General features: G+C 36.3%; 1 protein-coding gene across 1 annotated transcript in view; it reads left to right on the top strand.

Moving 5' to 3' along the window:
* Positions 1-15,393, top strand: part of LOC124622044 (carboxypeptidase N subunit 2-like) — a 50,166-nt gene that overhangs the window by 20,229 nt on the left and 14,544 nt on the right. The window contains exons 2-4 of the mRNA XM_047147603.1: positions 691-833; positions 5,275-5,432; positions 13,977-14,123. Coding sequence (XP_047003559.1) covers positions 692-833; positions 5,275-5,432; positions 13,977-14,123 — 447 coding nt within the window. The 5' untranslated portion in view covers position 691. The remainder of the gene's footprint in view (positions 1-690; positions 834-5,274; positions 5,433-13,976; positions 14,124-15,393) is intronic.

Raw genomic sequence — 15,393 nt, 5'->3', positions numbered from 1 at the left:
TGATATTCTACTTTCAGTAGTAAAAGTGGATGAATAGCAGTGAAACTGCATGTCATAAGCCATTGGACATCTAGGTTTCTTCTGAGAACTTGGACTTTACTTGTTTGCTCAGTCAGTGAACAGGCTAGACTGCAATGTGCAAAGCGAGTGGAAGCCGAGTACTATTCCTGGGAAGACAAACATTGTTTAGATCACACTGCTCATAACGCATTGTTGCAGATTTGCTCTGAAACAAATGTATTCACTTAGTTGTTACCAAAGGCACGATGGCAGTTGTATTCTTGTTAGCCACAAATCCTTTGCAGCTGATGTCGTCCATACCAGACATGGAATCTTTCAGTATGACACAAGAACGAAACACAACAATTATTAGAGTAGCTTGTGGCTAAATTCCTGTCAATGTACCAGCTTACAAATGTCAAAATATCAAACCTCTGAAACACGCATGATGCAGAGCACAAGCTAGAAGTATTTAAAGCTTCTCATTGTGGTTTTTAGTGAACACACAACCATTTGTAGTTGGATGTATGAAAGAGTTGTAGACTTCATATCATGAATTGCAGGAGTTTTGTGTAACAACACTGTTAGGTGGTGGCAACAATTTTTTTTAACTTGTCAATGCATTGTGTATAAGTAAGGTAGCCTTAAATAACAAGTATTCTTAAACTTATCAGCATTACAATGTTACAGAATGTGGAAGCTGGTGGCTTTGGCTCTAGCAGCAGCCTGCTGCATTGTTCTGGGTGAGGAGTGTCCCTGCAACATCAGTGGGAACAAGCTCATCTGTACTGGTATCAAACTTGATGCTTCACCACCGGAGTCTTGCTTTGCAGGTACAATACTGATATAATTAAAATTTTCATCTTCTGCAACTGTAGGAAATGCGAAGGTGCAAGCTCAATGGCACCTGGAATACTGTTCATGTGACATTGTATTTTATGGATTCAACAAATCACACTGTTGTACAATTTGTACATATGGTATTGGACAAGTCAAGTATACATTTTACAAGTAATTTTTACAATTTATTTGTTAAAATTTTAATGTATTGTATAAAAGTCTGTGCAATATTGCTAGAAGGTGACAGGCATCACATTGTAGGCTTCTTTCACTTGGGTTGTAAATTCTTTTTACAGTACTATGAAATTCAATGGAACATGTTGAGAGCAAAATACGAATAATATACAGACCAGTACATACATCCTTTTAGGAAGAATGCACAATAGTGCCATCAAGCATTTGTAACGGCAAAGATTTTCAGAGTCGCAGCATACTTAGTGTGTACTGGAACTGAAATATTGTATTCATTATACTTGCATTTCCATTATAAAGGAAGACAGCTAAATAGTGTCCATACTTGTGCAGTTGTGCAGTAGATCATCTTATGAATTTGTGTGATGTTAGGGACTGTAAACTGCCAGCCATAAAGCTTGTGCCATTAATATGCTGTATTGCAATAACTTCTTTACAAACATAAATTGCACACTGTCGATGATCTATATAAAATATTGTCAGTAAGATGAAATTACATTCCAAGAATTTTAATTTCACCTTGATCTCTCCATATACTATTATAATGTGATATATTCATAATTCTGAAGGAAGCAAATAGCCACTACTTCCAATCTAAAATCACCTCTATATTAAACACATGCACAAAACATAACTTTTTTATGTTGAAGCATTTTGCCGTGATAATTGACAAGTGGTTATCAGATTATTATCAGAAGCCAGATGTTAATAGCAGTGATACACGTCACAAAGATATGTTGAATGTTGATGGTAGAGGCGTTTTTATAGCTATAAAAATATGATATCATCTGGTAAGGTTAGTAAGATTTTGAATGTGAAATAATTTGGGTGAAGCTAAATGTTAAGGTCCCCTTGCCTCAGGAGCAGTAGTGGTGGAACATTTGAAAGGAAATTTGAAGATTTTGTCTAAGTTCTCTGATCAGTATTAGTTGTAGGTGGAGATTTCAACGTAACCAACTATAAGGGGTGGGGGGGGGGGGGGGGTTGCAAAGACAGGGAATCATATTAAGTTTCTGTAAATGATGTATTTGAGAATTACCTTGAATAGCTAATCAGAGAACTGTCTGATTAAGACAACATTAAAGCCATTACAGCAGTAACTGAATATGGCTGTAGGTAGGAATGTAAAGAAAAGAAAGGAAGATATTTCTGCCTTGTAAGAGCAACAAAACACAGATTTTTAGATCACTTCAAAATCAATCTCTTGGACCAAAATTCTGAGCATGAATAGAAAAAAAATAGAGTATTCTACATTGTTGCTCAGATATGTGATAAGCAAAATTGTGGTGAAATGTTTTTTATTCCAGTCTTTGGTCACAATATAAATTGATATTGTGATCAAAGACTGGAATAAGAAACTTATCGTAGTATTGGATTGCTGTTCGTGTATGCGACTATCTCTCAACTGGTGGAAAAAATTGTGGTGGATGAGAGAGACCTGCAGTGGTTCAGCAGCCACATTAGAAAGCTGCTACAGAAGCAAAGAAAGCTGGAAATTTAAATGTGTCCAAAAGTTCACAGACAAAAAAACTGAACAAAATCAAAATTAGCATAAGGAGAGCCATATGTGAAGTGTTCAGTGAATTCAAAAGTAAAATTCTGTCTACTGCCTTTGCAGATAGCCCTAAGAAGTTTGGTCTTCAGTTAAATCAGTAAATTGGTTGAAGCCATCAATCCAGACACTCTACATCTACATATACTCCACAAACCACTGTGAAGTGCATGGCAGAGGGGTACGTCCCATTGTACCAGTTATTACGATTTTTTCCATTCCATTTACATATGGATTATGGGATGAATGATTGTTTAAATGCCTCCACATGAGCTGTGATTAATCTCTTATTGTTGTCCTGATCCCTATGGGAGAAATATATAGGGGATTATAGTATATTCCTAGTGATAATTTAAAGCCAGTTCTTAAAACTTTCTTGGGGTAGTTTGTCTATCTTTAAAGTGCCTGCCAGTTCAGTTTCTTCAGCATCTCCATGACACTTTCCCACAGGTCAAACAAACCTGTAGCAGTTTGTGATGTCCTCCTCTGTATACATTCCGTATCCCCTGTTACTCCTATTTTGGCAAAGGTCTCTAAAGCTTGAGTAATATTCTAGGATGGGTCACATAAGTGGTTTGTAAAGCTGTCTATAGACTGATTGTATTTCCCCAGTATTCTAGCAATAAATCAGTCTGCCACCAGCTTTGCCCATGACTGAGCCTACATGATCATTTCATTTGATATCCCTAGAAACTATTATACCCAGCTACTTGTAAGAGTTGACCAGCTCCCTTCATGAGTCACTACTATTACATTCGTAGGAAACTGTTTTCTGTTTGTGAAATGCATTTTCTAAATGTTTAAAGCAAGTTGCCAGTCTTTGCACTGCTTTGAAATCTTGTCAAGATTTGGGTGAATATTTATGCAGCTTATTTTAGGCAGACTCTGTGACCACAATGGTCAAAATGGAGACTGACAGAGAAAAGATAAGGCCAAAATAGTAAATGCCTTTCTCTGAGTTTGTTTCACTCAGGGAGATCATACTGCTATTCTTTCTTTAAATCATCATACAAATGTCAAAATGACGGGTAGCAAAACAAGTATTAATGGGATAGAAAAGCACCTAAAACCACTCAACAGGGGGAAAGCCACTGGGCCTGATGGGACACCATTATAGTTCTGAGTAGAGTATGTGAAAGAACTTGTTCCTCTTTTAGGAGAAGTGTACCATAGGTAAGAAGGATGTGTGTGTGTGTGTGTGTGTGTGTGTGTGTGTGTGTGTGTGTGTGTGTGTTGTTTTTGTTCCTATCTGCGACTCCTGGATTTTCCATTGTTTGATTATTGTTGATCAGTCTGAGATCCATGCCAGATAGTATTGATGAGGGGTGAATAGAAAAGATCTGCAGAAGAGCAGTATGCAAATGCATCATGGAGACACTCAGCCAACTCCAGCAGCAGACACTTCAACAGAAATATTCTGCATAATGCTGAGGGTGCCTTTAAAACACAAAGAGCATACATTCCTAGAAGAGTCAACTAATATATTGCTTCCTCCTACATATGTCTCAAGAAAATACTATGACTGTAAAATCAGAAATTTGAACTCTCACAGAGGCTTACCAAAAATTCTCCTTGGGAGCCATTCATGACTGGAACAGAAAGGAGGAAAATGACAGTGTCACACACAGTACCATCCACTGCATACTGTAAGCTTGCTTGAAAAGTATATAATTAGATTCTACATACATTCTTGTAGCTGACACAGAAACCTCTTCAAGGTCCTGCGAATGTATGTGTAACTTGCAAAAATTTTCTTCCAGTCATTTACTTACTATTATTACAATATCTTGTATTTGAAAGACTTTACATTTTCAGTTCAAATAATTCCTATTGTGATCTACCCACTGGCTCCCAACACAAATTTTTACAATGAGCTCAACCTTTGCACTGCGTGCTATGAGCTCCCACTTAGAACTACCAACACTCATAGAGATTATTTTCACAGCCATGTGCTTCTGCACTGATGGTACCAAAAGAAAGAAAATAAATGCAAAAAATGACTTATTACTATATTTACTATTGCAATGTACATACCTTGAATATAATCATACTTCTCATTTAAAATAATTTTCTGTTTATTATTTTATAATAACTGTTTCTTGTTTCCTTATTTTGACTATACCTGTAACTGTAATTGCTTACTTACCAATCTGAATTTCAGTGCAATAATATAAAAGTTCTAATTAAAGATTTGATGACACAAAATGGGTTAATCAATGCCTATTGATTATCAATAAACAAAAATAGTAAGATTTCTCACTATATTTTCCTCACAAATTATTATTTTATTTGTGGAATAGGGCTCTATTTAAATTTCCAAATGAGATAAATTAATTTTAATAAAATATGCTTGAATTACACTGCAGGACCGAAGACTTAGATGTGTCACAATGTTACTGTTATAAACCTTCCATGAATGTTGTCAGAACATCAACACTCTTTAGTAATGTATACTACCTGTATGTATTCTCTCTCAACAGTGTACTACCCAATACACTCAATTATACACAGTATATTTTTCATTAATGACAGTTTGGAATATCCTTTTCTGAGATGTGATTGGAAGTTTTTTTATTATCTCAGTCTAGTGAAGTTATTACACAGTAGGTCCAATCATCACTATGTTTGACACACACCTGCTGACAACTATTCTGATTTCCAGGCAGCTGATGAATTTGCTCTTATTTCAGGTAAATCAATAAAACAGCTAATAATTTCAAGACTACAAGAAGGTGGATTTAAGACACTGCAGTTGCCATCCTCACAGTACTGTGCCAGTTTGGAAAAAATCATTGTGACAGACGTAGCCAAACTCTGGGAGGTGGAGGGTCTGTCACACTGCCCACAGGTAATAATCAAAATATTATTGGCATTTCTTGTTATGTGTGCTATTTACAAAAATCAACAAAACAAATTACTATATATTCTTCTTGTATATATGATACATTTACAAAGTTGTGAAAGTTCCATATACAGGGTTATTACAAATGATTGAAGCGATTTCACAGCTCTACAATAACTTTATTATTTGAGATATTTTCACAATGCTTTGCACACACATACAAAAACTCAAAAAGATTTTTAGGCATTCACAAATGTTCGATATGTGCCCGTTTAGTGATTCGGCAGACATCAAGCCGATAATCAAGTTCCTCCCACACTCGGCGCAGCATGTCCCCATCAATGAGTTCGAAAGCATAGTTGATGCAAGCTCGCAGTTCTGGCTTTCTTGGTAGAGGAGGTTTAAACACTGAATCTTTCACATAACCCCACAGAAAGAAATCGCATGGGGTTAAGTCGGGAGAGCGTGGAGGCCATGACATGAATTGTGGAGGCCATGACATGAATTGCTGATCATGATCTCCACCACGACCGATCCATCGGTTTTCCAATCTCCTGTTTAAGAAATGCCGAACATCATGATGGAAATGCGGTGGAGCACCATCCTGTTGAAAGATGAAGTCGGCGCTGTTGGTCTCCAGTTGTGGCATGAGCCAATTTTCCAGCATGTCCAGATACATGGCCCCTGCAACGTTTTTTTCGCAGAAGAAAAAGGGGCCGTAAACTTTAAACCGTGAGATTGCACAAAACACGTTAACTTTTGGTGAATTGCGAATTTGCTGCATGAATGCGTGAGGATTCTCTACCACCCAGATTCACACATTGTGTCTATTCACTTCACCATTAAGAAAAAATGTTGCTTCATCACTGAAAACAAGTTTCGCACTGAACGCATCCTCTTCCATGAGCTGTTGCAACCGCGCCGAAAATTCAAAGCGTTTGACTTTGTCATCGGGTGTCAGGGCTTGTAGCAATTGTAAATGGTAAGGCTTCTGCTTTAGCCTTTTCCGTTACATTTTCCAAACCGTCGGCTGTGGTACATTTAGCTCCCTGCTTGCTTTATTCGTCGACTTCCGCGGGCTACGCGTGAAACTTGCCCGCACGCGTTCAACCGTTTCTTCGCTCATTGCAGGCCGACCCGTTGATTTCCCCTTACAGAGGCATCCAGAAGCTTTAAACTGCGCATACCATTGCTGAATGGAGTTAGCAGTTGGTGGATCTTTGTTGAACTTTGTCCTGAAGTGTCGTTGCACTGTTATGACTGACTGATGTGAGTGCATTTCAAGCACGACATACGCTTTCTCGGCTCCTGTCGCCATTTTGTCTCACTGCGCTCTCGAGCGCTCTGGCGGCAGAAACCTGAAGTGCAGCTTCATCCGAACAAAACTTTGAGTTTTTCTCCTTATCTGTAGTGTGTCATGACCATATGTCAATGAATGGAGCTACAGTGAATTTATGAAATCGCTTCAATCATTTGTAATAGCCCTGTACTTGAATAGCTGCTTTTAGTTTTTCTTGTGCAGCATTATTGAAATTTGGTTTTCGTTGCCCCTAGGTTCTGTTTTACTGTGGGCAAAGAAGGAATATGTTTGATTATCAAAGGATATAAGAGTAACAACCATCCTCAAGTCACTTATTGTTACAATCACGTGAGAAAATAGATAGTGAAATTGAAATACAGAAGGATAAGTTGTCTCTGGTCCTATGTAAAATCATTAAGTGCCACTAAGGCTTCCATTCAGCTCCTTGATGACCAGTCTGGTGTGGCAGTTGAAGATAACAAAACAAAAGAAATAGTTTCAAATTTCATGTTCAAGAAATTGTTCACACAGGAGAATTGTACAAACATACCATCATTTGACCATTGGACAGACTCCTGTATGGATGACATAGTAATAAGTGTCCTTGGTCTAGAGAAACAACTGAAAGATTTGAAAGCAAATAAATCACCAGGTCTGGGTGGAATCTCAGTTCAGTTTTACAAAGAGTGCTCTATGACACTGGCCTCATACTTAGTCTGCATTTATCATGAATGTCTTGCGTAGCTTAGAGTCCTAAGTGAATGGAAAAAAGTGCATGTGACTAGTATATGCAAGGTAAAAGAATGGACCCACAAAATTACACACCAATATACCTAACTTCAGTTTGTTGCAGATTCCTTGAATACAATATATTCTCAGTTTGAATATATTAAGTTTCTCAGTCTAAAGAAAGTTTATGGCCACAAATCAGCATTGTTTTAGAAAGCATCAGTCATGAGAAATAGATTTGCCCTTTTCTCACGTGATATACTGCGAACTGTGGATGAAAGGCATCAGATTCCATACTTCTAGATTTCTGAAAATCATTTGACATGGTGCCCCAATGCATGCTGTTAAAGAAGGTATGATCATAAGGAATAAGTACACAGATATGTGAATGGCTTGGAGACTTCTTAAGTACCTGGTATGTTGTCCTCGACAGTGAGAGTTCATCAGAGACAAGGGTATCAGCAAGAGTGTCTCAGGGAAGTATGAGAGGACCACTCTTGTTTTCTATATGCATACATGATTTTGTACACAGGGTGGGCAGCAATGTGCAGTTGTTTCCTGATGGTGCTGTGGTGTACAGTAAGGTGTTGGAGTCAGATGACTGTAGGAAGATACAAAATGGCTTAGACAAAATTTCTAGTTGGTGTGATGACCAGCAACAAGCTTTAAATGCGGAAAAATTTAAGTTAATGCAGAGTAGTAGTAGTAGTAGTAGTAGTAGTAGTAGTAGTAGTAAGAACAAACCTCTAATGTTCAGATACTTTATTACTAGTGTCCTGTTTGACACAGTCAAGTGGTTTAAATATGTGCGCGTAAGGTTGCAAAGTGAAAAGAAATGCAACAAGCATGTGAGAACTGTGGTAAGGAAGGTGAATGGTCAAGTTCAGTTTATTGGGAGAAATTTAGGAAAGAGTGGTACACCTGTAAAAGAAACTGCATAGGACGTTGGTGTGACCTATTCTTGAGTATTGCTAGAGCGCTTGGGATCCATACTAGGTCATATTGAAAGAAGGCATCAGAGCAATTCAGAGGCATGCTGCTTGATTTGCTACCATCATGTTTGAACAACATGTAAGTGTTCTGGAGATGCTTCGGTAACTCAAATGGTAATCCCTGGAGAGAAGACAACATTCTTTTTGAGGGACACTATTGAGAAAATTTAGAGGACTGGCATTTGAAGCTGACTACAGAACAATTCTACTGCCTTTAACATACGTTGTGAGTAAGGACCACGAAGATATGATAAAAGAAATTAGGACTCATATGGAGGCATATAGATAGTTGTTTTTTTCCCTTACTCTATTTGTGAGTGGAGCAGGAAAGGGAATGAGTAGTAGTGTTAAAGGTACCCTCCACCATGCACCGTATGGTGGCTTGTGGAGTATCTGTGTAGACGTAGATTAGTTAACGAGAGCTTCTAATAAAAGACATAAATAATAAAGTGACTGCTTGTCTGGATTCCCCTGAGACCTAGAACAGCTGTAGAGGAACCTTCACTTGGGGAAGTCTGGTAGTAATTGCAGAAAGGTGAAAAAACTATTATTTTTCTCATACTACAAAATCCTATTACTGGGATTTACAGAGAATGTTGAATACCATTATGAATTAAGAAGCAATATCATATTATGAGCTGCTGGAAACAACTCATTATATCATATAGATGGTAAAGTGGAGGGGCAAACATTTCTGTATTCCCTACTTAGGTGTACGATACAGCACAAACCTGAAAGCTGATAAAATTTCAGAGATTGTTTGGGGATATTTTCTAGGCATTTTAGTATAAGGGACACATGGTCTCCAGTATCTCATTATGGAGTAACTTCATTCATTCATATTGTTTTTGCCCTTATGGACAGTGTTTGAACTCAAATATCTCATGACAACACGATTTGCACTTCTTTCCTTTCTTCCTTTTCTTGTCCCAAAATCTCTTAATCCTTTGCATATGCCTTTGTTCTGTCCATAATGCTCCCGTCTTCCTCTTCTCATTTACCATAAATTTTGCATTCCTAATTTTGTTCCTGAATTCCTTTCTGTCTTTTTATCATTTGTTTGATCCCCTGCTTCCTTATGTCTTCCTCTATTTCATGATACCAATTTGTCTTAAGGCGTGAATGTTTTATTACATAAAAGATTCTCTTTGTAAGTCTGGTGTTGTTCATTCTCTGTATGCATCAATAGAAATTTATTCTGCATTTTCTGATCATGTCTGTGTGTCTGTCAGTGTGTTGGTCTTTTCGTCCATATGCATCTTTGTGTATTGGTCCAAATATTGTCCTGAGAATTTTGCATTCTATTTTTTCTGTCTCTATAATGCTTGATGCTCCAGTTGTGGTCGTTTCTGACACATATAGTGCTTCCAGTAATACAACTGTTTTGTAATGTCTAATTTTGGCCTGTCTTGATATGCTTTTCTTATTATAATGTGACCATGTGAGTTTATATGCTTTCTGGAGTCTTTCGGTTTGTTCTATGTTGGATGCCTTGTTTGATCCTCCTATTTGTATGTATGCCCCTAAATACTTAAATTTTTTGACTCTTTTTACGGATCCATACATTGTTTGCATGATGTGTACATTGTTGGTTTGTCGTTCCCTGTATTGAGTCTTCTCATATGATATCTGTAGATGTGTTTTGGCAGCTATTTCATGATGTTCCAGTGCTTCCTTTGCCTCCTGTGTATTATTACTAAGTATGGCTATGTCATCTGCAAATGCCAGACATTTTATGATTGTTGTTATTTCACATGTTCTTCCTAGCTGTATTTCTTTAACTTGTTCTTCCCATTGTTTGACAATTTGTCTAAGACTGTTAAACAGGATTGGTGAAAGGCCCTCTCCTTGTCGGACACCTATTTGTATCTGGAAGGGTTCCAAAATTTCTCCCAGGAACTTAACCTTCGAGGTGGTGTCTGTGAGTGTCTGTTGTATAATTGCCGTGGTTTTTCTGTCGCTGCCATATTCTTCCAGTATGTCAAAGAGCGTCTGTCGGACTATGGAGTCGTATGCTTTTTTTTTTTTTTTTTTTTTTAAGTCAACATATGTAATGGAGTAATAATGTAATTATGACTTATTTGTTTGTTCCCCCAGTTATCTTTGTTCCTATGAAAACACCTTCATATTGTTGAGTTATCAGAATGTACAACACTGATTTCCTGTACAGACAGAGAAGTAATGTGTATATGGTTGCTTTGCTTCCTGAAAATTTCAGCATAGCATTATTGTGCTACTCTTCAGTTCCATCCAGTGAGCACATGCACATGAGATGCATACTGGCCAATTCTTAATCATTAAACCTATCCACACAATGCATGCTATTAGTTTATTGGAAAAATATTTTCAGTGCAGTACGGATGCAAAGATAAATAGGAAGGGGGGGGGGGGGAGTGAGAGGAATCAAACTAAAAAACAATTACTCCGTGATGAATTGATGAATCACTTAAGGCCAAGGGTCCCTTACACGAAAATACTCAGAATATGTCCCTGAGCGAATGAAGTGCCAATGTTGTCTGATCCAGTCAGCATATTTTCCACATTAATCGTCTGTTTTTGTGGCTAGTCAAGAATGAATTAGAATGGGGGACATAGTCAACACTACACAATGACATGTGATGTGATCCAGTGAGAGTTGGATAGATTACTTCCTATTGTTAAATAAAGAATTCCTTGGGGATGTAGGCAACCTCAGGGTGATGATGTTGGATATACTTCCATGGTATTTTGTTGGTACCATGTCAAGGAAAGGTTGTGTGTATGTATTAGGTGATCAGATTTGTCATGCTTTGTTTAATATTTTTAACACAGATGAACGTTTCCAAGATGGCAGAGATAAAAGCATCCCTTTTTTTAAAAAGTCTTCAGCTGCCATTTTTTTTATTTTTATTCCTGTGCGATTGTACAATTTCAGCCTTCGGCCATTTTCAGTATCTAAAACGGAAGTTTCATACAGTGGATACATTAGTGACACTTGTGTTTTTGATATAGGAACAAGTCATATCTGTACATATACTAGGCGCATTATAACTTACTTTATGGATGATTTTTTTGGTAACAGATTGTCGTATACGTTGTTGCTCCTACAACATCATATCATGCTTATAAATCAGTTCAAAGTGTTCACACTATTTTAGGAGCACTTTACTTTCGAGCAGTTGTTGCAAAACTCTTATATGTAATGTCCTTAACACTAGGAAGATTATAATTATTTTACAAAATTTTGCTACTTAATCTGCATATGCTTTTGTTCTCAGTTATATTTAAATATTGTTCATCATTGGTATAAATATGACTGAATGTAATTTCTTTAAAACAACGTGTAAATATTTGTTCTGTTATGGTAGGAGCACGTCATTTTTGAACAGTTGGTACAAAGATCTTGTATATCACATTTATCACAGTATTCTAATGAGATAGTACTGAGAACCACGAGTGTCTGGTAAAAATTGCTTTATGGTTGCTTGATGTTTCGCATTAGTCATATTTATTAATGAGTGTAGCAACAATTGTACATTCTATGCTTCTGTAATGCTTTGCCCTAGAACTGGTAGAAAATTGTCTAGGAATTTCCCATTTAAAACTTTGTCTGACTGATCTTTTAGATGTATGTAGATTTAAATTTCTTCCTTTACATTGATGACATTTCCTTCCTGTAGCTTATGTAATATCTGAAGTGAATGGTTGGTGTCTTTTAAGTGTGCAGCCAATGTGGATGGGTTATTGTCATGCGTTCTTTAAATCGTGTACCAAATTTTCTTCCTGTTTGTCCAATATAAAATTTTGGGCATTCTTCACAGCTAATTTTGTAGATTCCTGATTGTGAAAAGTAACTGGTCTATAGTTTTGTATCCTTGAATCATAGAGTAATTTTGCCAGAGATAATTCCTAGACATGGGCATACAAGGACATTATTTTTTTCTGTGGTTTGTTTTTGTCTCTAGTTTGTTATTTTGTCTAGTCAAAAATGACGTGCTCCTACAATAACGGAACAAATATTTAAAAGTTATTTTAAAGAAATTCCGTACAATCATATTTATACCAATGATGAACGATAATTAAATATTACTGAGAACAAAAGCATATGCAGGTTAAGTAGCAACATTCTGTAAAATAATTATAATCTTCCTAGTGTTAAGTACATTATATACGAGCTTTGCGACAACTGCTTGTAAGTAATGTGCTCCTAAAATAGTGTGAACTCCTTGACCTAATTTATGAGTATGATATGATGTCATAGGAGCAATAACATATATGACATGATCTGTTACCAAAAAATCATCCGTAAAGTAAGTTATAATGCGTCTAGTATATGTACAGATATTACTTGTTCCTATATCAAAAACACAAGTGTCACTAATGTATCCACTGTATGAAACTTCAGTTTTATATACTTGAAAATGGCCTAAGGCTGAAATTGTACAATCATACGGGAAATAAAAAAAGGCAGCTGAAGGCTTCAAGAAATCATCCAAAAAATTCGTCGCAGCTGCGGACCCTGTCGCATTGAAAATTACAAAAGCATCTATTTAGCTTTGTCCAGGTGCATTCATCTGAAAACATGTGTTGATAGCTTTAGGCCAGAGAATGTGGTGCAAATTTGGCTATTTGCTAATGGAGACCTGTCCTCCATCACTTATAAGTGACAAAATGCGCTCTGTGAAAAAGTCATTAATTTTTGCATTCATTATCACAAATAAAATATGTGTCACTAGGTAAACTAATTGAACATGATTTTAATCATATCTGGTACAGTATTTTAATGTCCGATTGTATTACCAATTGACCCCAAAAAAGTTTTTATAGATATTTCATACATAAGTTGCTCGTGCTGTGCTTCCAGTAATATTTCTTATCAACAATATTCTCTTGTTTCATCAGATAATGTCCTTTGAAACTGTTGTGATTTTCCTGGTTTCTATTATTTAGGGGCCTACTAACTTATCATAGATTCCTACTATGTCAGGTAACTTAATGTTATTCAGACATAGTTAATTCACTATTGTGTTCGGTAATTAGTTTTGCTGGCAGTCTGTAATATTTCTGCAAACAAAAATGTATTATTAAAAGCTTTTTATCTTTCAAATGGCAGGAATAATATGATAATTGTATAAGTAGTATGCTGTGCAACATAGCAACTCTGGTGAAGCTGTTCTTTCATTGGCTTGCTCTGACCAGCATGTAGACAACAGAGAGATGAGCAGCTCATAACCTGTTACCAATTCTCATCAGTAGCTTTCCACCATGGAAGGCAGCACCATTTGAATTCTTGGGCTTCACCTACAGCTAGATTGGTGTCTCAGTTTCTGTTGTGTTTATGCTGCTGTAAAGTTTTCATTTTGTTTATGCTGCTGTCAGTAAAAGATGTTATTTTCAAAGAAAGTTGTTTTAAGTAAACCCACATATTATCTTAATTAACATAAACTAATGTGTATAAGTAATTATAGTATCCACCCATTTTATGTGAATAAATTCGACAGACTACACATGTGTACTTCTGTTCTAATGTGTCTACAAATATCTTTCCAGATTAGGCAGGTTATAGTAAAATCATGCGCTCTTAAGCAGCTACCATCAGTGACTGGCCTTGCAAAGCTGAAAGATGTTGTCCTCCGTAACAATGAAATCAGTGAAATTCCAGCTGATGCCTTTGCCACCAACCCCAGTCTTGAAGAGGTGAATATTCTGGTTTATAGCATTATACACATTTCTTTACATTTAATTATACATTATTTTTAAAGCTGTTATGTAAAACAGAAGCAGTGAACTAGAAATTTATGAAACTAAAATATCAACAAGGAAAGAATGAAAGGAGAAGGAAAAATTGGGGAGCAATATAAGTGTCTCATGTATGTTCTCCAGCAAACGCACATCAGTTCAGCACTACTTTGAAGAAAACTAGAACATGTAATGGATACTGACAAGCAGAAGGTGTATTCAGAGATATTCTATTTGTCATAATACATTGATACAATTAAAAGTAATGAATACAATGCTTATATATCATCAGTGTACTCAATCCATACTTCAACATTATTTGTTGCTTAATGTTGTACACATTATATAATGTACAGCTACTACGATGCATCCATGTGCACTCTTGCCTGTGCCCCTCTGTATGCACTTGATAATAACACTGTGCATGCTGATGCATCATGTGTTGCTCTGCTTTGGAGGGGGTAAAGCAGGATGTGCATCATGAGATGTGTTTACCCAAGCCAGCGGGCATGTGAGGGCACCAGATGTTATTGCACTTACTGTTGTTTACTTACTCACCATCGCTTATCACTTAAAAACTACTGCTAGAAGGTGTGAGTAACATCTAGCACATAATAAATGACTACTTTGATTAATGGTCAAAAGTTTTTCACTTGTGTATAAAATGCCAAATGTTCAAGGAAGGTCTTGATGGCAGAATTTCTGAAATGGTAGCGAATTAGTGACAACAGATGTAATGTAGCTGCTTTACAATTTATTAAATTCTGTGTAATAAAAGTTAAAAATATGGATTTTCTTTGTAAGAGACAAAGAAACTGAAAAGGAAAACAAATCAAAACTTGCATAAACTGTAAAGACATGCTCTTATTTTAATCTGGTAGAAAAATGATTACAAAAGAAAAATAGTATAAACTGAATTTATGTTGAATAAATTACCTCCAGATAAGTCTGAATGTGCAAGAGAAAGTTAACAAAGAATTCTCACAAGTAGTTCAAGAGGTGTGAAATATTGTTTTATTTCAGTTTTTGGCTTTTTATTCATATTCTTAAGAAAATAATTATAAAAAAGTGAACTGCAAGGGACACAATACAGTGTTGACCTATAATGTATATGTACCGTTGAAAAGCTGAAGTGTGTAAAATCAATGTGAAGCACAAAACCAAAAAGTTGCACAAAATCAAAAATATTATTAATTTTTATTTTTTAATCTTTTTATGCCTAGGTTTC

This window comes from Schistocerca americana, chromosome 7 (assembly GCF_021461395.2).
Source record: "Schistocerca americana isolate TAMUIC-IGC-003095 chromosome 7, iqSchAmer2.1, whole genome shotgun sequence".
NCBI classification, from domain to species: domain Eukaryota; kingdom Metazoa; phylum Arthropoda; class Insecta; order Orthoptera; family Acrididae; genus Schistocerca; species Schistocerca americana.
Note: the sequence above shows the minus strand (reverse complement) of the source record. Positions and strands in the feature narration are given on the sequence as shown.